This window comes from Acomys minous (genome assembly GCF_964271855.1).
Source record: "Acomys minous genome assembly, chromosome: 5".
Classification (NCBI taxonomy): Eukaryota; Metazoa; Chordata; class Mammalia; order Rodentia; family Muridae; genus Acomys; species Acomys minous.
This window is the reverse complement of record NC_140494.1, coordinates 72,506,672-72,532,342: the sequence shown is the minus strand read 5'-3', so window position 1 is coordinate 72,532,342 and position 25,671 is coordinate 72,506,672. Positions and strand designations below refer to the sequence as shown.

The 25,671-nt window shown below is 40.6% G+C and overlaps 1 protein-coding gene across 2 annotated transcripts in view; it reads right to left on the bottom strand.

Annotated features, from left to right (window-relative positions):
• Positions 1–25,671, bottom strand: part of TRPC6 (transient receptor potential cation channel subfamily C member 6) — a 114,658-nt gene that overhangs the window by 8,449 nt on the left and 80,538 nt on the right. For both annotated transcript variants that reach the window (XM_084783137.1, XM_084783136.1), the window contains 6 exons: positions 15,778–15,994; positions 10,197–10,430; positions 6,881–7,145; positions 5,525–5,720; positions 4,345–4,551; positions 2,885–2,959 (listed from right to left, as the gene is read on the bottom strand). In XM_084783137.1, the coding sequence (XP_084639263.1) occupies positions 2,885–2,959; positions 4,345–4,551; positions 5,525–5,720; positions 6,881–7,145; positions 10,197–10,430; positions 15,778–15,994 (1,194 nt within the window). The remainder of the gene's footprint in view (positions 1–2,884; positions 2,960–4,344; positions 4,552–5,524; positions 5,721–6,880; positions 7,146–10,196; positions 10,431–15,777; positions 15,995–25,671) is intronic.

The following is a 25,671-nucleotide window of genomic DNA, read 5'->3' as shown; positions in this document are numbered from 1 at the left end:
TGGTGCCATTTCTCAATTAATGTATGCTGGCTTCCAAATGACATAATGATCTTCCATTATCATTGCTGTTTTTTCCACTTACTAATTCACTTATTTCCAATTCTGTTTCCCAGATAGCCCCATTTTCGTTACTCAGCTGGACTGCTTTTGTTTTCTGTTTGCGCCCTTCTCTAGAAGTTGTAGGCTTAGTCTCATTTCTGTATCCCCACGTGACTATGAAGTGTGTGCTTGTGTTTAATCTTCCCTCTCCTGCAATAATAATTAAAATAACAAGTACGTGCCCTATTCTATTCCGTCTCAGACGTTATCATAAGCTCTTTATCTGCATTAGCTGGTTTGATGTTCCATCTGCTGTCGGGTACCAGTGTGCTTGCTGCCTACGTTCTCTAGATGGGGAAGGAGCTGTCAAGGTAGAGCTTCTAAGCATAACTCATAGAGCCATTCACCACCGTGAGGAAATCCCTCTAAGTATTCAGTTGTGCTCTGTGTTTTCAAAATCTTCCTGCCATACCATCACCACAGCCAGGCGCAGGAAGCCGCTGCTGTGAGCAGATAGTAAATGCTTGCGAGTTGTGAGCCACATATTATTTCTGCCGCATTCTTCCCTTGTTTTTTTTCTATAATTCTTTACAATATAAACACACACACACACACACACACACACACACACACACACACACACCATAAACTACATCAGTACAAACGAAATCAAGCTGATGAGCAACCATAGCTGAGGACAGTGCTTTCAGAGTCCCATCCACTGCCCCCTAGCCAACGCGCCAGCCTCTCCATAGAGAAAATGGACCTCTTGACTCTCTTGACAATCTTATTGATTTCCTTCTAAGTCTCCCCTATCTGTACCATTTTCAAATGCCTGGTGTCTCCAGGGAAAGAGAAACAGCACTCTGAGGTGCCAAACCCTGCCAATCCCCCACAACCCTGAACAACTGTCTTGTAGCTGCAGGTATTTTCACATCACCTTCTACTATTACTCCCAGACTCCTTTGCGGTAACTAAAGCCGCAAGCTGCAGCAGGGCCTCATGGGTTTCTGGGTGTGTGGTCCGTGCATGCCTCATTCCTACCAACCTTCCTGCTTGGGATCCTGTTCCATGGAAGTTCTTCCCAAGACATTTCTAATATATATTCAAATATATAATATATTCTAATATATTTCATATAAATTGCTTTGGAGTCCTTATATAAGGAGTAAATTGTACTTATTACTTCTTTTTATGTAGATGGGTGTTTTGCCTGCATGTATGTCTGTGAACCACAGGCCATGCCAGGCACCCATGAAGGACAGAAGACTTCAGGTTGTGAGCCATATGGGTGCTGGGAATTGAACCCAGATCCTCTAAAAGATTAGCCAATGCTCTTAGCCACTGAGCCATCTCTCCAGGAGGAGGATTTCCGAGTCTTCTTATTCTAGACCTGTCCATCAGGTCCTGGTTTAAAGTGGGAAAGCGTTGGCCGACTCGTGGCTGAGATGGTAAGAAAGGAACCAGAGAAGCTAGAGACCATGATCACACAAACCTTAAGCATATACGTGTTTTGGTGTGGGGCATAAAATATTCAGTTAAAAACAGACAGCTGTGACCTCCCTCTTGGCCTTTTCTCTCCTTGGGGCAACTTCACAATGCGTGTATGGCCAAGTAGAACAACAGAAGGTGCTTCTGGGATTCAGCTAGCCAGCCAGGCTTCTTTGTGACAGGAAGTAAAGCTGTCAGCTGTGTTCATGACAAGAAAACTCCAAGAAAGTCACAGCCACTCACCCTTAACAAGCTCCATCCACCATCTCACTGGGGCAGGTTAAATGAGAGAAGAAAATGAAAACAACTGCCTGTCCTTCACCCATCATGATTTGGGATTTTTATTATGTGCAACAGAAGACAATGCCTTCCTGACATACTGCTGTCCTTCGTCATTTTGTTGAGTTTCTTTTTAGTGACTGTTGAAACCCTGTGACCTGTAACTAACGAGGAAGGGAGTAAATAGCCTTATCACTAAGGATTTGGTGTCTCCAATTTAGGAGGCTTGTGTGTCTTGAGATACCTGGCTCATTACGAAAGGTACTGGCAACAACATCTGTTGAGTCCTCACGGCACCTTTGTAAACAGCTTCTTGCTGCCTGACAGGCACCACTAGCTGTGTGTGCTCCAGTGTTGTTAACACTTACCTTCCAGAAGAGTGCCTCCTTTCTCTCACTAGCCTTGTGCCTCATTACCAGTCAGTACCCACACAGTCATGGTTAACATATTGCTTACAGCCGGGCGTGGTGGCACATGCCTTTAATCCCAGCAGTTGGGAGGCAGAGGCAGGTAGTACTTTGTGAGTTCGAGGTCAGCCTGGTCTATAAAGTGAGTCCAGGACAGCCAAGGCTACACAGAGAAACCCTGTCTTGAAAATAACAAACGAAACCAAACAAAACAAACCATGTTGCTTACACATGCGCTAATTTCCCTTTGTAAAAGAACATAGGTGCATTCTCACTTCTTATTTGCAAAGGCTTTGAAAGTTGTTACAATAGTTGCCAATAGAATTAATGTGTCTGTTATTTGTTTCTTTTTACTTTTTAAAATGTGCATTGATGTTTTGCCGGCTTGCATGGCTATGCATACCCTTTGCCTGTGGAGGCAAGAAGAAGGCACTGGATTCCCTGGTACCAGAGTTGCAGAATGTTGTGAGCCACCATGTGGATGCTGAAGCTTAAAACCGATTTCTATGGAAGAGCAGCCAATGCGCTTAACCACTGAGCCAACTCTCCAGCCACTGCTGCCCATCCCTGAACGGCGTTTCCAGACACTGGGTTTTTTTTCCTCTGACAAGATAACTTCAATCCTGGGCAACCTAGGTGTGCCTTCTTATTTTCAAGTATTATCTTACCTGATTTCTGTCAAGTGAAAATTTTGATAGGTCTTCATGACTTCCCAAGATTCCAAATTTCTTTTCTTCATTTCTCTTTTAAAGACAGATATTAAAATGAGTGCAGCACCATGGTCAATTGTTATTCTTCATCCCATATTCCAAAGTCTACCTGTTTTAATTCCTCAGTAAGTTTCAGTGACAGAAACACACTCTTTTTGAGTCTTCCTTATGGCAAGTTCTTGGACGTTTATTTAAACACTAATTTTCTTATGTTACAAATTTAACCAAACCTGACAACTATATATTTAATTACATCAAGTAAAGAGACTTTTCCCCCACTCAACCCATACTGACTTCTCTGGTCTGGAGGAAGAGCTCAGAGACATGTTTCCTTCAAGTTTCTATGCAGAATCACTCAGAATTTTAAAAGCACTTTCCATATTTGTTTTGCTTAATTTCTGCAGCACAGATGGAATTTGGATTCCTATGGCTGCCAGGACACTAGAACCCATGGCTCTTGTTCCTCACTTAGAGCCCCACACAACTGGTGCCAAAGAGAGGAGTCATTGAGAAGCATTTTTCTTTCCATCCAATGACAGAATCTTAACATTTCAAAAACCCTCAGATCACTTCGTTCACTGGCCCACCCAGGCTAGGATGAACCATCTCAGTCACTAATGTTAGACACCCGCAGTTTCCTGATTGGCTACAGTTACAGACAACCCTCCTTCCTAAGGTTGTCCACTGTGCTACTACTGGGCAGATCTTATCATTATGAGCTTGTTCTTTCACAAAATTAAAATTGAACTATTTATAACTTTTGTTCATTGCCTTATCATTTTTGTTGAGGCCAAAAAAAAAAAAAAGCCTATAATCTCTAACCAAAAGTGAATGTTCTAAAAAGATTGTTGTTCCCTTCAAATACCCCTCTTAGAAGAAGCTGGCAGCTCCTTTAATTATTCAAATACACCCTCTGATGCTTACCTGTCCCCACCATCACCCACCTCCACTGAAAGTAACTTACACTCCTCCTTGGTGTGCTATCAGCACCAATGAAGGAGCCTTGTGTGGGGCAAACGCAGCATTGTGTCTGCATTTGAAATATGTCCGAACATACTAGAAGCCTCCTACCCCATCATTTGAGCATTACTGGTCCGTGCTTCCTTGAGATCAATTTGCCTACCACGATATTGTTTTCAATCAACAACAAACAACAAAGCCCTGATTATTCTCACTTTCAGTATCTATGCCAGATGATCTAGTTACATTTCATGACATTTTTACACTCTTTTGGGTAGGAAATGTCCAGTGTGATCTCATCAGACAATCACCACTCCAACGGCCATCACATATGCATTTACGAGGAGTGAGAACAAAGGGCCACTTAGTCACAGACAGCTTCTTTAAAAGGGGATGGCTCAATGATTGCCATGCTGAGAGCCACTGTGACCATAGAGACAAATGAACGAAGTAATCACCTTGTTCATCTCTGCATCTTCTTGGAAGCCTTTCTTATTATGACCCTGGACCAGCTCAGACATCCATTTCTTAAATTTCAACAGGAGATAAAGCAAGGACTTTGGGCTCGGCACCAGATTGAAGGGGACAGGAAGTGTCCTTCCCTCCTCAAAGTAGGAAAACCACAATTTGGCCCTTGCAAACTTCCACTCCACATCAGCATCATCCTGTACAAAAGACATGACGACTGTTCAGCATAAAAATAGAGCTATGAGGTTTTTCCAACACTGTGCAGCTAGGTACAAGAGGCAATGGTTACATATGGCCTAAGATTCCCAAGACTGAGGGGCCTGAGGTTCATTGAACCCACATTCTTTATTAAGTCTGCTTCGAATTTTCCTGGACAACTGACCTCGAAAGTCACATGTGTTTTTAAGCATGCTATAAGGCATCATGTATACTTTCTTACACTCCTAACCACTCTGTGAACGAGTGTGCTTCATTCCATCACACATTCACTCAAGATACTTCTGGAAGACAAGCTCACACAGTCATCACCAATTTGAGATCGATTCTGAGCCTAGCTCAAAAAAGATTTGGACAGTAGAATTACTTTTAAGCAATGTTTTCCCTTTTTCTTGTTGTTACTTTGAAATAGAGTCTTACTGTATAACCCAGGCATGAAACCCATGTTGATCCATCTGCCTCAGTCTTACAAATATTAGAACTATGGGCTTAGGCTACCACACCTGGATGTTGGCAATAATTGTTGACTAAACCAAGAATTCATCACTAGGCACAGTGGCATGCATACCTGGAAGGCTCTGGGGCTTAAAGACATCCCCTGCTATGTAGCAAGTTCTAGACTACCTTGAACTATATAGGATTATATCTCAAAAAGTAAAATAAATCAACAAACCTACAAAATAAAAAAATTCACCTTGATATGGTGTTTTTGAGTTCTAAGAAAAAGTAATAAATTAGACACAGTGACTCCTCATATGTAGCTGCCTTGGCATATCCCATCAGGATTGCATTTAAAGGCAGAGTTAAACTTTTTCTGCATTCCTAGACCAACACAAGCATGGAGAGCCGGGAAATGATGAAGCCGGGAGAGAATGCTTCATCCCTTTGATTACTTGGTCCTCACAATACATGAAACATGTAAACACGTACTGTACAAACATATGGATTTCATACCTCAATTTCCTGGAATGAGCTGTTGATCATTGCAATTAACATGTTTAGCAAAACAATGACCATCGTGACATTATAGACGCCGTAGAGAACATAACCAATGTTCTCAATGAATTTGTGATTGTAGTTGATGACCACCGACTTCACTTCAGAAAGCCCAAATATAGCCCAGAACAGTGTCTTAAAGCTTTCCTCAACTCTGGGAAAACAAACAACAGAAAGGGGAACTTGAGAAAAGATGCGAATAACAATAATAGCATCATCAAAAATCTGAGTTGTTTCAACATCCCTGTAAATTACTAGGTACTCATGAGAAAACTGCTCATCTGAATGTTTAGTTTCCCTTCTGTATAATGGGCAAATAACAACTCTAGGTTCATGGCAAAGGTGTGATGTTGTGCATGTGAAGCATATAGCTTGAGTTTTAGCATTGACTAGACAGTCAAGGCCATGATGTAACTGTAAGTAACAACACTGGTGCTTAAGTGATCAATGGATTTGTATTGGAAAAGTTAAATGAATTACGTGAAAATTACAACTTCCTAGTGTGATTTCAGTCTCTGGTTCATCTGTACTTCCATTCACCCAAAATAAATAGAAAACAATAGCAGATATCAGAAAATATGACATTATAAATATAGACAGTGGTACCAGAATTCCTGGCATGCCCTGGGAAGAAATGTAATGCTTTAGGCATGATCACTTGTCCCGTGTTAAGCTGGGTTCAGTTGGTTTACTTTTCCATTGAAAAAAACATGCACTTGAGAAGAATATGAAAAACAGTAGGCTCTTCTTCAGAGGTTATTTGTCATGTGACCTGGAGGCTCTGACATTTAAGATATCTATTCCAGCACAAATAATTCACAGTGTGTGTCAGGGGGTGGATGTAAGTCATGATCCTGTAGCTGCTGCTACTTATAATCTGTTCAATGATAGGTTCTGGGAAAGAGAACGGGGAGAGCAGTTGTCCTCATACCCAGCGCCCTGGGAGTGCCCACTAAAGAGAAAGGCACAGGTTCAAGGACACTGGATGCTACTTAGCAAATAACGTCAACACTTATGCAGCCTCTAAACATTGCTTAGCTTGTGAGTTTTGGTTTCTTCTTTTGGGGACAGTAGAATAACAAAGGTATGTGTGGGAGGTGGTTTCCATATAATCTGGCTCTACAAATATTATTTATCATTATTTTATGACAGAAATGTTTGTATATAGTAGTCTTCTTGCAGTCCACTTTAAAAAATCTCCTCATCTTGCTGAAGAAGACCTGGAGAGGAGGTCTGACTCAAAGCATACTGCTGTTTAGCAACTCCCCTTCTAAATATGCAGTTCCTGCCATCACGACAGGTAGCACCACGTACGTTGTGAAGGCTTCATTCTGTTTTGCACCAACGTAGTAGGAGTAGAGGTTGAACATTCCAATCATGAAGGCTACAAACACCATGATGAATATGACCATGAATTTGAAGATATCTTTTACTGTTCTTCCAAGTGAAATCTGCAGAGGTCCAAAGCTTTCATTTGCTGGTAAAATGTAAGCTATTCTGGAGAAACTTAAAACCACAGCAATTGCATAAAGACCTTCAGAGATGATTTGAGGATCAGAAGGGTCCCACTTAATCCTGGCTAGAGATAAAAAAAAAATCAGAGACAAGGATTACGGTAAGTTCCTATGGATTGCTTATTTAGGCAAATTCTTTTCTGACAAAAATAAATGTATTGTCACATTTCTCAAGTACAAGTCTCTGGTCTGAAGAACGTCTCAGTGCAGGATGTTTTGCTTGATAGGGGCACTTTGCTATGGATTCTCCATAGAGCATAGTTCCTAATCTGTAAAACTCCTGGCAGACCAGTTGAGCAAATGCTTCTATTGGTGGCTATATATGCAACTGAAAGAACATACACAAATTGCCCTCTTAGGTTTATTTTACTGTTCTCTCTCTAATGATGAGGTAGAACTGCTCCAAGGGCTCTCACAACCTTTGAAAATTTACTAAGTTCACATACAGCATTTATTATTCAATCTTGAACTATAACTACAAAATAAGGTCCTATATAAAGGCCTACAGCCTTGTTATTTAAACTTACTCGGAATACATTTTATTGGTCATTGAAGCAAGTGTATTTTTGCTACAATTTTTTCTATAATTCATTAATCATTTCTTCTGGCATTATTACATCAAGCTATCAAAACCCACTTAAGAAACCATTATGAAGAAATGCAAAACAGCGTGTAAGAAGCAAGAAAATATGATTATAAATTTGAATTTGCTTATTTTCAGGGAATTGGAATTAGGAAAGCATAACACATAACTTATGAATATGATTTCTTTTTATAGTGTTTTGGCTATTGCCTATAAATAGATATTTAAGACTCCTTAAATAAAAACAGGATTGAAATAAATACTAAGAATTCATAGTGAGGAGGCTTTACTAATTCACACATTGAAACCACAAGGTGCCAGTTGAATGTTAATAGACTTCTTATCAAAGAGTTTGCAATAAATTTTTTAAAGATTATATTTCCTCCCCAAGCCAAGTTTCTATGGGAAGGATCATTTTCCTTTGGCAAATATTGGCATTTATTTCCATTCCTTAGTCACTTTTTACCTGGTTTGTTAACCTGGGATGGTAGCAAGTCTACTTTGATCATGTGACTGGAAGTAGCATCTTTCTCATGGGGCTTCTCTGGTCACACAGAGGCATCCCTCAAGATCAACCACTTACTGCCATCACCAAGCCACCCCCCATTGAGAACACTGCCTGGCCCATTGCTTGCTGGAAATTGGAGGATAATTATTGCAAATTCTGAAGCTCAGTCACGGTGATCCGTCTGGCTCAGGCTTATAACATCTACCCTTTTATCAGGTTTAGGAATGCTGATTGGGACACCAGGACGCCATTCCATATTCATTTATTTACTTGTTTGTTTTATCTCTCAACTCATTTAATGGCTAGTCAGAAAGTGTGCCATTACTATTTACTGAGGGCCCTCCTGATGACTTCAAAAGTTATTTTGCTATGAAACAGTTTATATATCTTAGAAAGGGAATTTTTCAATTATAAATTTTTAAAATTCATGTGTGTGTTCTGTGTCACATATGTCGACATATCATACTGATTAAATTAATGTAATTAACATATCAATCACCTCACATACTTTTCAGTGTGGTAAGAACATTTGAAATGTACAGTCTTGGCAGTTTTCCCATGTGCAGTACACCGTTGGTAACTACAGCTACGATGCTGTATGGCAGAACACCATCTTGTGGCTTGTGTCTGTCTGACTACACTATTTTCTTCTCTCTGACCCATATGACTCCGTTTATGACAACCACCATTATGAAGGGGGATCATGAGGTTTTTTCCATCCAGTCTTGTTTCATGTAGCATGATGTTCACCATAGCCTTTGCAATAATCATGTTCTTTCTTATTTAAAGCCAAATGTCATTTATTATGTATACACAATTCACATGTGAACTTTCCTCTTTCTGTTTCAACATTTCACAGTTATTGAATGCATTCAATTAGACAAATGTCTGATGAACTCCTTCCATCACCATGCCATCCTATCAAATGGTCAGAGAAAGCCTGCATTAAGAAGCCATATTTGGTCAGGGGTAGTAGCACTCACTTTTAATCAGAAGGCATAGGTAGGCAGATTTCTGAGAGTTCATGGCCATCCTGACCTACAAAGAGAGTTCTAGGAAAACCAGGACCACACAAAGAAACACTACAGACGAAGAGGAAGAAGAAGAAGAAGAAGAAGAAGAAGAAGAAGAAGAAGAAGAAGAAGAAGAGGAGGAGGAGGAGGAGGAGGAGGAGGAGGAGGAGGAGGAGGAGGAGGAGAAGGAGGAAGCCATATTTGATCTATTATTACTACTCAAAGCCGTTCTTACAGAAACACCACAAATGGAGCTTGCTCAGGTCTATGCCTTAGATAAATAGTCAAGTGAGTTTAAAAAGCAAAGCAATCTATGGGTTACTGAAATATGTGAGGGGGAGGGGCCCAAAATGAGATCTCTTCTTTCTCACACTGCTACAGAAAAGAACTGCAGCCAAAATAAGAGATTTTACAAGAAATTAGAAGGAAGAGGATTCTTTCATGATATGGAAGACAGATATCCTGTTCCACCTATTTTGTACCACTGTCTAATGTGAACTATTTAAACAGACTAGGAAAAATGGTATTTCTGGAGACGGGACTCAGTGGTTAAGAATGTTTGGTGCTCTTGCAAGGACTCGAGTTCAGTTCCCAGCACCCGTGCTGAACACCTCAGTTGCCTGTAACTCCAGCTTCAGTGGATCTAATACCTTGTTCTGGGCTCTTTGGAAACTTGGTCTTATAAGGGTAACACCCAAAGACTCATAAAGAAAAAGAAGAAGATAATAGAAAATGCTCAAATGTAAGGTCTGCTATAGGGATTCTCAGAAGATGTGGCATGTATCCACTTGATCTACAGACAATATGAGATGGTTCTTGTGGTTAATAAATCAGTCAGAAGATAAATCAGAGAGAGGCAGAAAGCACAAGTCTTTGTATAAGGATTTATTCTTCAAATACAGATGCTATCAAAACAATTTTGCGTGAGCTGTGGAAAAAACTATTATTACTGATGTTTCTTTCACAAGAAAATATTTTATCTTCACTAGTTTACACAGTGATATAAACTCACCCAGATTGTAGTATTTGACGTTGTCCCCCAGTGTGACTTTTGTCAAGTCCTTCAAAGTGTCATTGGCATCGATGATGCTCTGGGCTTTGGATGCATGCCAGAAGGCCATAAATCTTGCAATGAATGATGCTGCAAAGATAGCCAGCATGCCAAAATCAAGCATATTCCACAGCTCAAATAAGTACTCTTTGGGGCCTTGAGTCCAGATTTCTTTACATTCAGCCCATATCATGCCTGCATCAGTAAAGGATTAATATATCAGATCAACTTCATTCTAAGTTTAGCTCTTCCATGAAGAAAAACAATTAGAAAGGTCTCACCTGATAGTCATAGCACTGTAAACTTATCCCTAGCCTTCCTTCCCCATCCCCAGAAACCCCAGACTAACAATATCATTGAGTTACCAAAAAGCAATCAAGAGATATTAATAAAGAATCTCAAGTGAAAAGTACCACATTGATCTTTTATTTCTAGTAATGGAAAACACACAAAATGTTCACTATAGTAACCCAAACACAATATAAGCACACACTCAAAATGGAAGGGCTCACACTTTTACAATGGAGTCACACAGACATTTGATATAACTTCGTATAAACTATTGTAAATTACAGGTCGCGTAAATAGCCTGCTCACCTCCAACTACAGAACCTTTCTTGGCCATGAGCCTCAGCTACCACCTACTGAAAACCACTTCCACTTTTCCTTCTGTGAGCCACTCCTAGCCTAAGACTGAGACACACATAGGACTCCTCTGATGGGGACTCTGGTTCGAAGACTAATGGCCCTGCCATACTTCTCTTAGTCTGAATGACAGCTTGGACACATCTAACCAAAGATGCTTCCCCTCCTTCTACAAACATCAGGGTTTAATGTGCATCTGCCCTCTGCATCCCCCTCCCCGACACACACATACATTTTTTCCTCACAAAAATTCTTATTAAATGTGTGCTTCTTTCAGGGTAAATATTGTTTATTTAGTATTTCTATGTATATCTTGGGGGACCAGAACACACACCATGAAGTTAAAGCATCTTGAAAGACCAGAGGATATTACAGTAGCTAGTTAGCACCACTGTGCTAATAGCAGTTGATTTTTATGCAATTTTGAATTATATTTCATGGTTTTCAAAAAACTTAATGCTGTGAAATTTTGTTTTTCTGATAACTGGCTGCAGAGTCATTGGCAAAAAGTTTAAACACTCTAGAACGCAGCTTGCAAAATGAGGATGCAACTTGTACCTATTTTGCAAGATCAGGACGTACAAATAAAACATTGTACAATGTAGAGTGCAGTGCTGGTATTTGTGAAGAAGCTATGGCAAACACCTTTGAGTTCTTGCTTCTTTGATTTACTCATAATTTTCACATATTCTCTTTCTTAATTTGAAGAATATTACTTGGTGATAAATAAGTTTAAAATCTGACATACCATCTCCTCTTAGAGCCCTTTGGGGAAACACGATTCACCCCTGATACCAGACTTCTCCCACAAACAACTTCCTAACTGAGATGCGGGCTGAGTTCCTAACTCTTAGCAACTCCTGCCCCAGTTCTCACAGTCACCTCATGCCCATCACAGAACATGTCAATCCAATGGCCTAGGAGCCCCATGGAGGTTAAGAAAACGCCATAGTCTTTGGCGCCCAAGAGCACACCATGTGCTTTTCTCAGTACCGCACAAAGAATCAGAGAATGTGGTCTTTCAGGCAGATGATTTCATTATTTAGGTTAAGGCAGCATTAACACGGACTTCCTAGGAACTCTTACAAATTCATAACAGGAAATATTGCAAGATTCATATTCACACCAAAACAATAAACAGGGTGAAAAAAGCTGAACACATCTAAGTTCTTGGTGTGATCCCCAGGTTTTTTCCAACCTCAGCAAAGACTACAGTGATTCAGAGGAATGCACAGGAATTGCAGAACATCTGCACTCACACAGTCTGGTGATACACAGGGATGAAGGGGACATCCATCAGAACGCACCCGATCCGGTTGTTTTGAAGCTTTCCCTTCTCCCTCATATACCTTTCCTCCATCTTTCTGATGGCACAAAGGGCATCTTTCTGCAGCTGACAAACTACTGGTAGCATTCGGAGGTATTCAGCTTACAGGAGGCATGGCTGTCTGGTTCTCTCTCTGCCACCCCCACCCCCAGGGCTGTTGCTTAAGGACCTTTGAAATTGCCCAAGTGGAATCTGGCTTCTCTCTGATGCAGGGGAGTCCTCCACAGAGACCACACTGCTTAAACAGCCCTGGGTGAGTGACTCACTACCTCTGAGGGAGGCTAGCTCTGTAGCCAGATTGTGAGGACTACCTCCTCAAAGACAATGTGCTGGTTCTATTTCCGCACTCTAGAGCAGGAGTGCGTCAGCTCTCTCCCTCCCCCCCCCCTCTGCGTTTGAATTTCTCTAAACAGCAACCCAACATGTGTTCTTCTCCAGCAGAGCCACACTTACCTGTGAACCAAAGGCAGCCTGAACGTTCATGTTCATGTGCCCTGCTTGCCCCCTCCTTCCAGGTATATTTCATCATCTTTTTCTCTAAATGAGCCCCACTACCACCAACGGCATAAGATTCAAGTTAGAATATTGAACCCCTCTTCTTTCTATCACCTTCAGAGACGAAAAGTAAACTCCCCAAACCCTCCAAGGAACACTCTGTGGAGTCACTTATGCAGCAGTGACTTTGCTAATCTTCTGAGGAGCTGTCTATGAGGTCACTTACTGTCATTCACTCTACAGTTGCTATAACAGGCAAGCACCCTGCTTTGTCAACCTTACTGCTGTGATCTCCACAGCAGGGCAATGGTGGCTTTAACCTGTTAGCTGCTTGTGCTTTCCCAGTAGCTCACTGTGGGTGACAAACAAGTGACCCTTCGACTTCTGAGCATTAACCACTCTCAAGCACAGTCCTTGCCCCGTGTCCCTCCTAGAGTTGATTTACAGTTACTCTCCTTTGCCACAATCTCTTGGAATATCACTTCTACTCTTTGGTTTTTCAATTTTTCATCAAATGAAAATCACATGGATTTGCTTTCTGTTAAAAAAAAGAACATCAGTCTTTTCCACTAACCAATGTAACACATCCATCCTGTGACCTACATAGGCTATTTCTCATTAATATTTTTAGAAGGCTGTGTTGCTTTCTTGCAAAAAAATATAAAAAAATAAGTAAATACTAGTGTCAGCAAGTGAGCAAGGAACTTGAAATGTCCTACATGTGCATAGCTGTGGGCTTTACTTTTGTTTTCTCTTCAAATAAACATTGTGAAATCATTTCTGAAATAAAACAAAAGTTAACAGGGCATTTGAACCACTGGAAATGTGTTTGTTCATAATACTAAATGTTAATTTAATATATTCTCAGCTTCTGTTTCTTAGAGAAAAAAATATCTAAATCTATACTAAAAAAAATCATATTACTAGAAGAATAAAGAATGAAGTGAGCATTCATTATTTCTAATTCAATAAAATTTCTTTTCTTTTCAAAATTATGTCTTGAACTTAAAGAGAAATCTCTTTTCTAATAGGAAATGCTCACCTTATATAGGAAAAACAGATAATACCCAGTGAAAAAGTGTAATAACTCTTATAGTTATCTGAGATTCACTGACCCTTTCTTATGTTCCAATCTCTGTATTGTACATTTCACTTATACTAACATATTAAAATGAGCTCATAGCTCCTAGTGTAATGAGATAAAGGCTATACAATAGTATTTACTCTCAAGTCACAGAGCAGAGATAAAATATATCTCTTCTAGTCAATTAAATTAGAGAAGAAAGAATTAAAGAAAAGTTACTCTTGTCATGTGTCCAAAATCTACCAACATTTTAGTAAAACCAAGGCAAAACTGTTTTCCTTGAAACACGTCTATGAAATGAAGTGGTTTAAAAGTGTTGAATAACTCAGTAGCTGTTGAATTACCTCACAGAGTTAGAACAATCATCCTGCAATTGTCATGCTGCTTCCTAATATTTCAGTTGGTCCTCCATTGGGCTCCATTATGAAGAAGACAAGAGACAAGGATGTTCTAGACGTGACATGACATTGACTACATGTATTTCTCTGGGTGACTGAGACGGACAGTTGATAGGGCAGACCTACGGACTATGGGAGGTTCTGCATGAAGACCTCTTGAGTCTCTCTTCACACTCCACATAGTTACACTGAGGAGCCTTCAGCGTCATGTGAGAATGAAGGATTGTTGGAAATGTGTCTAGGGCCAGGCTTCCTCCAGGAGCCATATTTCCTATGACTTAGTTAGCTTTTATCCCTGGAAATGCTCAGACATTCAGAGTTAATCACAAATTGAAGAACAGTTTTTCCTAAGCATGGCTATCTCTATTCCCCCCTGAGGAGGACAGTACCCACCTCCTAATACACAACAGCTCCCTCCGTAGACACATAACAGTTACCGGGGTTTTCACAGTCTAAGTTTTAAGCCAGTCTCAGGTCCTCTCCCACACGTGCTGAACTCAGCTGACTTTTCTGTAATTGGGTTCAGCCCCTGGGCTCACCTCTCCTTCAAGCTTCCCCCTACCTCAAAACCATAAAGACATTTCCGAAGCATGTTCTAAAGGGGGAAATTGCCCTCTGACCATTTAACAACTCACATCTGTCCCCCACATCTGTGAAACACCCACCCAGATACGAGCTAAGACAAGCTCGTAATATGTCACATGTTCCAGTCTTGTCATAGGTCCACATACCATCACTTAATGCTCCCATGCCTTCTGCATTCTATCTCACTCAGATGTAAATGTCTAATGGGTACTTAGGGCAGCATTTTAATACTTCCACAAATGACAGTTAATTATCAGCCTGTTCATTTGTTACTCAGATTACTTCCTTGAATGGAAAGACTGCTTCCCATCTAACTTAGTATCCTTATTATCCAATGACTCAATAGCTGTTTAATGTATTTATTCATAAATATCCATGAGACATGCTTTGTAGTTAGCGACAATCCACAGGTGCAAGTGGATTCTAAGGACAAATCAAATCTTGTACTGCTTCAGACTGAATTGCTTCGCTTTCACAAGCCACCTGAGGATGTGAGCTACTTAATACTCACATAATTCAATAAAATAGATGCTATATATCACAGATTGGAAATCTGAGGTACAGAGAAACTGTGTGGCCTGATGTATGTCAAGGAGTTTGCACAATTCCTTGTACATAATAAATTTTCCACAAAAATGAATAGCTACTGTCTTCTTTTTCTCTTAAATCTCAAGATAAAAGAATATGGTTATTTTCAAGTTTAAAATCAAAGTTCTCCCAAGCTACACATAGGAGGTTTTGCTTAAGGTGGGCTTGATTAATAGTATCCTGAAAGTTTTCTTCCTTTGGGCGCATGTGAATGCAAGTATCACATGGCATATGAAGACACCGTGACATTGGTAATAAGGTCACCATAGCAACTGTGTATGATCACAAAGAGAGTCGCTGTGCATGGACCACTGTTCCTCTCTGCATACATTTGTATAACTGATCGTGTGGAAGAATCAGCATGATTCAGTCCAATTGCTAAGGCTGCAAAAAGGAACAAGGCAGGAAATCAGTCTTTACCTATTACCCAGGATATAATGAGCATCTCCATCCACGAGAAGCAGGATGTTTTCATCCTGAACAGCTGCCGTGCATTATCCGTGCTGGTCTCATTAGGGAGGAGCTTGGTGCCTTCAAATCTGTCAGCTGCATTCATGACGAGCAGCCCCAGGAAGATGGTGAAGGAAGCTGCGTGTGCTACAAACTTCATGAATGGTCCTCGTAATATCTTCCCCATCTGCCACAACACACATAACAGAAATATCTTAGTATTGTTCTCTCTCTCTCTCTCTCTCTCTCTCTCTCTCTCTCTCTCTCTCTCTCTCTCTCTCTCTCTCTCTCTCTCTCTCTCTCTCTCTCTGTGTTCTTATTACTGTTTCAGTCTCATCCCATAACGGTTTAGGTTGTTGGTTTCTTCTTGGCTTAATTTTTGACAGTTTGAATAAATCAAGAAATTAATCCATTTAACATATTTTCCAACTTAACAGAGAACAGGTTTTTACAATATTCTGTATTTCTTTTGTGTATGTTGTAATGATTTTCCTGGCTCTGCTCATTTGGGTCCTCTCATTCCTTCTTTTGGTTAGTAAGCCACAGCTTTGTCGTTCTTGTTTATCTTCTCAAAGAACTAGCTCTTAGAATCAATGATTCTTTGTATTGTTTTCTTTGTTTCTATTTCATTAATTTCAGTTTTTAAAAGTTTTTCTTCCTATCCACTGGGTTTGTGTTTGGATAAAATAATCGGGAGAATATAAAAATACTAAATATATCTGAACCAAACTCTGGTGCACCAAATTTCATACAAAAGATGTTCATGGGACTAAAGACACAAATTAACACAAGCCTAATAATAGTAGGCAATCTCAATGCCCCATTTTTTACAATAAACAGATAACCTGCACCAAAAAAACGAACAGAGAAACAGCAGAGTTAAATGAGATCTTACATCCAATGGGCCTAACAGGTATCTGTGGAATAGTCCACTCAAATGCCAGGGAATAGATTCTACTCAACAGCACCTGAGAGACTGAGACACAAAGCAAACAAAGCAGAAACAATCAAAATCATCCCATATATCCTATCAGACCACTACACAACACAACTTAAAATCCACATCAAACAAAACAAAACAAAAAAGGTTTATAAACTCATTTGGATTAAACAACTCGATGATGTGTGGATCAAAGAAAAAAAAATCAAGAAAGAAATCAAAACAGTCTTGTAACTAAGTGATATGACCAAAAAAACACATACTAAGAAAGAGATCATAAACAAATTCTGCTTTATAATATCACCAAAGACCTTAAGACATCTAAGAATAAACCAATTTTAAGGTGAATGAACTTTACAATGTAAACTTCAAACCCCTGAAGAGTGAAAAAAAATCATAGAAAATGGTGGGAGTGCAAACTTATACAACAACTTTGGAAATCAATCTGGCTCTTTCTGAGAAAACTGGAAATAGCTTTACCACAAGACCCAGCTATACCACTTCTGGGGATATACCAGAAAGATGATCTACCATGCAATATACCAGAAAGATAATCTGCTATACAACAAGGACATTTGCTCAAGTATGTTCATAGCAGCTTTGTTCACAATAGCCAAAACTGGAAATGACCTAGATGTCCCTCAACAGAAGAATGAATACAGAAAATGTGGTACATTTACAGAAAATGGACTACTACTAAGCTATTAAAAACAAGGAAATCATGAAATTTTCAGCCAAATGGATGGAACTGGAAAAGATCATCCTGAGTAAGGTAACCCAGACCCAGAAAGACAAGCATGGTATATACTCATTTATACATGAATATAAGCCCAACATAGATGTCCTCTGAGAGACTCCACCCAGTGGGGGATCAGGACAGATATTGGCTACTCACAGCCAGACTCTGGGCAAAGCAATGAGAGTTGTATGGAAGAATCGGGACATGGAAAAGACCCAGAGTGGTCAGGAGCGCCACAAGGAGACCATCAAAGCCAACAGATCTGGGCCCAGAGGGGCTGCACAAACTGATGCACCAACCAAGGATAATGCATACAGAGAACCTAGACCCTCTGCTCAGATGTAGCCTATTGGCAGCTCAATTTCTTTGTGGATCCTCTAGTAAGGTTAGCAGGGACTACCTCTGACAAGGACTACCTCTGACGTGGACTACCTCTGACGTGGACTACCTCTGACGTGGACTACCTCTGACATGGACTACCTCTGACGTGGACTACCTCTGATGTGGACTACCTCTGACGTGGACTACCTCTGATGTGGACTACCTCTGACGTGGACTACCTCTGATGTGGATTAACTCTGATGTGGACTACCTCTGACGTGGACTACCTCTGACATGAACTACCTCTGATGTGGACTACCTCTGATGTGGATTAACTCTGATGTGGACTACCTCTGACGTGGACTACCTCTGATGTGGACTACCTCTGACGTGGACTACCTCTGATGTGGATTAACTCTGATGTGGACTACCTCTGACGTGGACTACCTCTGACGTGGACTACCTCTGACGTGGACTACCTCTGACATGGACTACCTCTGATGTGGACTACCTCTGATGTGGATTAACTCTGATGTAGACTACCTCTGACGTGGACTACCTCTGATGTGGACTACCTCTGATGTGGATTAACTCTGATGTGGACTACCTCTGACATGGACTACCTCTGATGTGGACTACCTCTGATGTGGATTAACTCTGATGTGGACTACCTCTGACGTGGACTACCTCTGATGTGGACTACCTCTGATGTGGACTACCTCTGATGTGGACTACCTCTGACGTGGACTACCTCTGATGTGGATTAACTCTGATGTGGACTACCTCCCACGTGGGCTACCTCTGACGTGGACTCTGGAGCCTCCCTCTGGCAGAGCAGCCTTGTGGAGGCACAGAGGAAGAGAATGCAGTGTATCTTAGTGAGACCCGATAGGCTGTGGTCAGATGGTAGGGGAGGAGGGCACCCCTCTCAGAGGACCAGGGGAGAGGAATAGGGGGGGAGGAGGGAGGAAGGGTAGGAATGGGAGGATATGAACGAGAGTAACAATTGGGATATAAATTTATTTTTTAAAAGAGTAAAACTAATAATAATAATAATAATAAAAAGAAAACAGGAAAAAAGGATAGTAGAAAATGGAAGCGTGTCCCATGTTCATGGGTTGGTATGAAAATTGCCATCCTAGGCATAGATATTTGTAGACTCAACACAGTTCCAGTTGAAATACCACAACCTATTCTACAAATAATTTTTAAAAGTCCTAAACTTCATAGGCAATCAAAAAAGCCCAGAGATAGTCACTGAAATTCTGAGAAAAGAAAAAAGAAAAAGAAAGCCACTGGGGATTGTTATTCTAGACTTCCAAATATATTATAGAGCTATGATAATAAAAGCAATCTAGTATTGGTACACACAGAGAGAGGTAGACTAACAGAGCAACATAGAGAATCCAAACAAGAATGCTTCTAACTATACCATCTGCTGTCTGATTAAGAGGGAAAAAACACACTGGAGAAAAGACAACATCGTCAACTAATGGCGCTAGGAAAACTGGATGTCTGCACGCAGAGGAATAAAATTAAATACTTATCTATGATGCTGTACAAAAAAAAAATTAGGTCCACTTGGATCAAAGATCTCACTTTAAAATGTAAAACTGAGAAACTGCTAGGAGAAGACATAGACAGCACTCTATATGATATGTAACAAATATGTAAGATTATACAGACTGAGGAGGTTGTATTTATATATAAATATGTATGTACAAAACAATTAATGAAAAAGCACAAATTTGAAAGCCAACAATGGGGCTCATATTGGGTGTTTGGAGGGAGGAAAAGGCATCAAGGATCAAATGTCCTTGTTGTATGGTGGAGCATCATTTTTTATAACCCCCCAAAAAATCTTTTACAAATATTTCAAATGGGCTAGGGATATAAACAAAGGCTTGCCATAGAAGAAATAGCTAAGAAGTACTTCAAAAGATGTTTATCACCCTTAGCAACTAGTAAAATGTAAACTTAAAAAAACTGTGATTTAATCTCACCGAATTCAAAATGACTAAAGTCAATGAAATAACTTATAACAAATGCTAATGATGTTGTAGAGAAAGAGGAACCCCCACTCTCTGATGATGGGGATGAAGACTGGCACAGCCTCTCTAGAAGTCAGTATGGAGAATGCTCAAAACACTGAAAGTAGGTCTACCATTTCACCCAGCTGGGCATGCCACTCTTTGGCATATGCCCAAAGGATCAGCATCTTACACCACTGATACGTGCTCAACAGTGTACATAGCCACCCTATTCACAAAAGCCAGGAAATGTCCTGCAGCAGAAGGAGAAGGAGAAACACAGAACAAATAGCATCAAAGATATTTGATGAGACCTCAAGGTACCATATTGTTTTAGTTTACCAAAAATTACAGCATATATATATACAAAAAATATTTAGAAAATTATGGCTGAGTAGTATTCCATTGTGTAAATGTACCACAGTTTCTTCATCCATTCTTCTGTTGAGGGGCATCTAGGTTGTTTCCAGATTCTGGCTATTACGAATAGGGCTGCTCTGAACATAGTTGAGCAAATGTCCTTGTTCTATGGTAGAACATCTTTCTGATGTATGCCCAGGAGTGGGATAGCTGGGTCTTGCAGTAGCACTATTCCCAGTTTTCTTAGAAAGTGTCAGATTGATTTCCAAAGTGATGTATAAGAAAATTATGCTGCTATGCAACTTGACTGACAATACTCCCCATAAGAACCAAATGCTAAGAAAAAACTCAAGTAACCAAGTATAAGAAACCTCCTTTTGAATGGTTGGTAAAGGTAGTCCTAGCAACTTCCTGAACAGTGTAGACTAGAGATGTGGCTGTTGAGTGCCTCTCAGGGTTGAGTGGCCCCATCACTGAGGGTATCCCACACTTAAGACATGGGTGATTCTTGCTCTGGATATGACCTGAAAATCCTCTTTCATATGGCCCAGCCAGCTTCTATGTAAGCTGTCCTACCAAGCTGCAATGCCTATAAAGCACAGAAGCCACCAGCAAGGCATGCATAAAGGCCCAATGAGTGACACTCACATGTTGGCAGTAACCAACTGCTCTCTCACTGGACTTATGGTCCACTCAGGAGGAGAGAGAGACTATGCGTGGTACTAGAAGCCTAGCCAACTTGCCAGGGCTGGTGAGGTCATGGAGTTTAAAAAAGAATACTACCTGCACTTTCTTACACAATCATGATTCCTTGCTACATTCTAAACTCTTTCTTTATACCCACATGTACGTGTAGCTACCATCCCTTGTGAAAGAAGTCTTTTGCTGAGCAAATGGAGACCAGCACAGAAAACCACTCCTGGACACAACACAGAAATCAACAGATCAGTCTTGGGTGACCCTGTCTAACAGATAGATCTACATCACAGCTGTTGCATGGCTCAGGGGACTTCATGGAAGGCAGGCAGAAATATCATGAAGCTCAGAATACCAGAGTGTCTGCTGTGAAAGCGTCTGTCCCAGAACAGGCTGAATAAGCAAGAAAACTGTAACAATGAACAAAGAACCAGAAGCAGCTCTTGCTGCTGGGAGGAGACTTAGCCTCTCCTGCGGTGGGGCGGGGCAGGCTTTATTGGTTGTCTAAATGAACAGTGGTTAGGTCAGGAAACATACACACAGCATCACCACCAAAATGAAGTTGGTAAGTGGATACACGTGCATCCATACACACAAATAAATGTGTGTAACAATAGTAATAAAAAAAAAAAAAAGAGGCTACCAGTTAGAGAGATGTGGGAACATGGGAGTTCAGAGGCTGGGATTGGGAAGATAAAGGGATGGGAGAAATTAATGTAATTCCATTTCAATTAAAAGCATTTTAACAAAAGGAAATTATGCAAGCCGGGCGTGGTGGCACACTCCTTTAATCCCAGCACTCGGGAGACAGAGACAGGAGGATTGCTGTGAGTTCGAGGCCAGCCTGGTCTACACTGTAAGTCCAGGACAGTGAAGACTACACAGAGAAACCTTGTCTTGAAAAACAAAAATAACAAAAAAACAAAAAAAAAGAAAAGAAAAGAAAAGAAAGAAAAGAAAACCATCAAAATTAACAAAAGTTTTTAAAAATATGCATTAAAAATAATTAAAAAGAAGTGCTTTCCTTTAAGCATTTTTTATCTCACTCTCAGGTTTTCACCTATGAGCAAATGACAGAGAAACAAGGACCTTGTGGAGTTATATATTCCTAAAGCTTTGCTCATATTTTGTGGATATATAAGTAATATTTTAAGTAAAAGCATCAATTTAGCCAAAGATATCATTATTAAAATAAATCAGTTCTTTGGCCCTTTAATAATGTTTAGTTCATTGCTGATGAGAATACTTCATCATCATTCCAAGAATAAATAATAGCTAATAAAACAGAATTTTGATATGAGAAAAATACTTTAATAATGCTCATTTAAACTGTTTGCCTCAGTGCTTATAAATTAGGGTTGAAAACAGATGTCAGAAAGAGCCGTGACCAGAGCAGAAGAAGTGGTGATAGGAACCAGATAGTGAAGATTCAATTAAAATTTGAGAAATGTGTAAATCTGAAACAAACCACAGATGTGCTGAATGAAAGCTTCAGGGGCCTTGGGAAGGCCTCAGGATTTTCATTCGCTGCTCACAAGAAAAGAAGACTATTCTCTTTAGAACAGTTGTCTGGAATCCATGGATACAGGGTGTGAGCGAGGATGCTCAGACACTGCCCTCCACCTCCTGAGGGCTTGAGGAAAAGAAGTAAAAGCAAAGGATCCGCCGACAGGGTGCAGCCGCGCCCAGGAGAGGGCTAGTTAGGACACATGCAGCCAAGAGAGTCTAACTCAGAAAGAAAGGGAAATAGAAGAAGTTGAAGATCGTGTGAGAACTCAGCAGTTGGCTGTAACCATACTTCCTAACAGTTAACTCCTTGACCAACCTACCATCAGCTGCAAGTCTGGGCAGACTTCTTAACCTTTCTAGGCTCAAGTGTTCTTACTGTAAAATTGGAAGTCATCATGCAAACCCGTGCTTCTGAAGGGCTTTACCTAGTGTCGGGCTGGGATCCACGTATGGGGGTGTTTCATGGTGTTCCTACTGTACAAGACCGTGGGAGTTGTAAAAATTGAGTAATGCAGAACTTTCAAGTATACTAAGGGCGGGAGGGGTATGAGGTAAAATGACTAAAATTTATTCTATAAAGACATAAAGCTGCCAAACAAAAGTTTTAACTTTAAGAAGAATTTGTCATTTCTGTAAAAATAGGAGTGTCTGAGGAGGTGCAGGTTCTTAGGTTCTTGTTGCCCAAACCTGACAAACTAAGTTCAATCCCTGAAATGCGTATGAAAATGAAAGGAAAAAACAAACTCCACAAAGCTGCCACATACACATACATGCACACATAAACATACACACACACATGCATGCACACACATACATACACACATACACACAAACGCATGCACACAAACACACACAGAGACACATATATACATGCACACATGCACACACATACATATACACATATGCATGCACACACAAACACCCACAGAAGCACACGGATACATGCACATATACACACACACATAAGCACCTAGCACACCCACACATAGACATAGAGAGATACTCACATACATACACACAAACATGCACACACAGAGACACACAAACATACACAGAGAGACATACACACACATGAATACATACAAAAACACACATAGAGACACATGCACACATATACACACAGACACATGCACAAACATGCACACACACGCACGTACAGAAAGAGAGAGAGAGAGAGAGAAAATAATAAGTGTTTTGGGGGATTGGAATACAACTTTCTATAAGAAAAATTGATATGTAAAAAACAAAAATATTTAATTAAAAACTGCACTACAAATATCATTTCTAATAAATCTATTACTAATAGTGTGTCAATGTGTACTTTATACATCATCAAGTTTTAATCTTACGTATTATAATAAGGGGGACATTCCATGGTGGTGAATTTCACTTTCAGGAGAAAGCACAGTGTTTCCCGTGGTCTCTAGCATCATTGCTGTAAGTAGTGAAGACGTACCCACAGCATAAGAGCCCTTGTACCAGCATCCCAGTGAGCATCAGTATGCGGCCCCTCAGTGCCTAAAATGCTGGCAGTGTGCCTGGGGTATAGACAGCATGCTGGAAGTGCTGATGTGTGTTCTCCCCCACATAACGATGCTTACAATGAATCCCGCCTTTGTCTTGGAACTGCATTCATTGTCTGATATGTCTACCCTGCACACAAAATAGATGGCCCAGAGGATGTTTACCTTTGAATTATTTCAGTCAGCCTCTCAGCCTTGAGACTTACACAGAACTAGAAAGACGGCTTCAAAAATGTGAAGGAAAGATTGTTAGCGATGCAACCTTTGAACTCATATGCCCCATAGGAGAACGGTAGGTCAGTATTCCGCAGGCCTGGTGTAGTGGACCTGTAGGCTCGGCTACGTGTAAGTCTCATCAGAGGACCACAAGGTCAAGGCCTGAGTGTCAACTTGGTGAGAGAGCCTATCTCAAAATAAACAGTTCAAAAAGAATTATAGATGGAGCTCCATGGTAGGGAGCTGCCTAGCATGCCCAAGGTCCTGAATTCAACACTCAGTCCTGAAAAATAATTCTTCATTCTGTTTGAACTTTCACCAGGAAAGCAAGGAAGGCCTGGTTTCCACCAAAGCCTGGGCAAACAGACTATGCTTAAAAATCAGGGGACCATCGCTGCATATCTTCAGTGCAAGTTCTCCCTGTTACAGATAGTTTTTATGGGAAACGAGCCTTATAGAGCACTTGTATTGTTGTTCTTTGTTCACACAAGCTAATATACAGACAAAATATATCTCTCCTTTCAAACACTGTTGCGGGAGAAACAAAGAAAGGAATAGTGATCAAAATTGAGGAAAGCCTTGATGGATGAGCTCAATCCACAAAATTACTTGTACCTCTACACTTAGAGAAAAAAAGGAAATAACTTAATAGAGTGACATTTTATTTCACATATAAGTAATGACAATATTTTGTTTCAGGTGAATTTTTAGGATTTTTTTCTATTTCTATTGTAAGTAAGCAATATTTTTTTAAATATTAAAAAAAAAAAGATAAGCGACTATAGAGTGCTCAGCCTAAATAGGGCATTTATGCTGCACCATGACCTCCCAGGGCTTAGGAATCACCCTGACAGAAAGGGGGGAAAGACTGTAAGGGTCAGTGGTGGTGAGTGACTGCAGCCAAACAGTGTTGTCTGGACATGACCAGGCCATCGCACACGTGAGCTGAACATGGCTGTGATGCTTGCACAAGATGTGTGCAAATCAAGCCGGACAAAGCCTCAGCATGCTGTCACGGGGAGGAGGTCATGAAGTCCCACCCCTGGCTGAAGAGCTGTAGGCACTGATGGCTGCTGGGAGTGGACCTTCCATTCTCTCTAGGGATGCAGTTAAGGGAACTGCTGCCCATGTGCTGATGACTTATGGGAGTGAGACTCTCCATTCTCTCTGGGGATGCAGTTATGAGAGCTGGCTGCCTATGCACTGAAGACTTATGGGAGTGAGGCTCTCCATTCTCTCTGGGGATGCAGTTATGAGAGCTGGCTGCCCGTGCTCTGGGCACGCACATGCTGCCAGCACTATATGACCTCAGTGGGTTCCTTAAAAGAGCACACGAAGTTGGGGAGACACAGCAGTGTGTATAGGGAAGGAATGCGGTGTGGATGTGTTCAAATACACTACATGCGTGTATGAAATTCTCACACAAACAAACAGAAAGTTTACTTAAACCCATGTGCTTCCATCAGATTTTCATTTTGGACCTAGAACTTTGTCTACTGGGAAGAATGCAAGTACAGACGGATTGCAGGC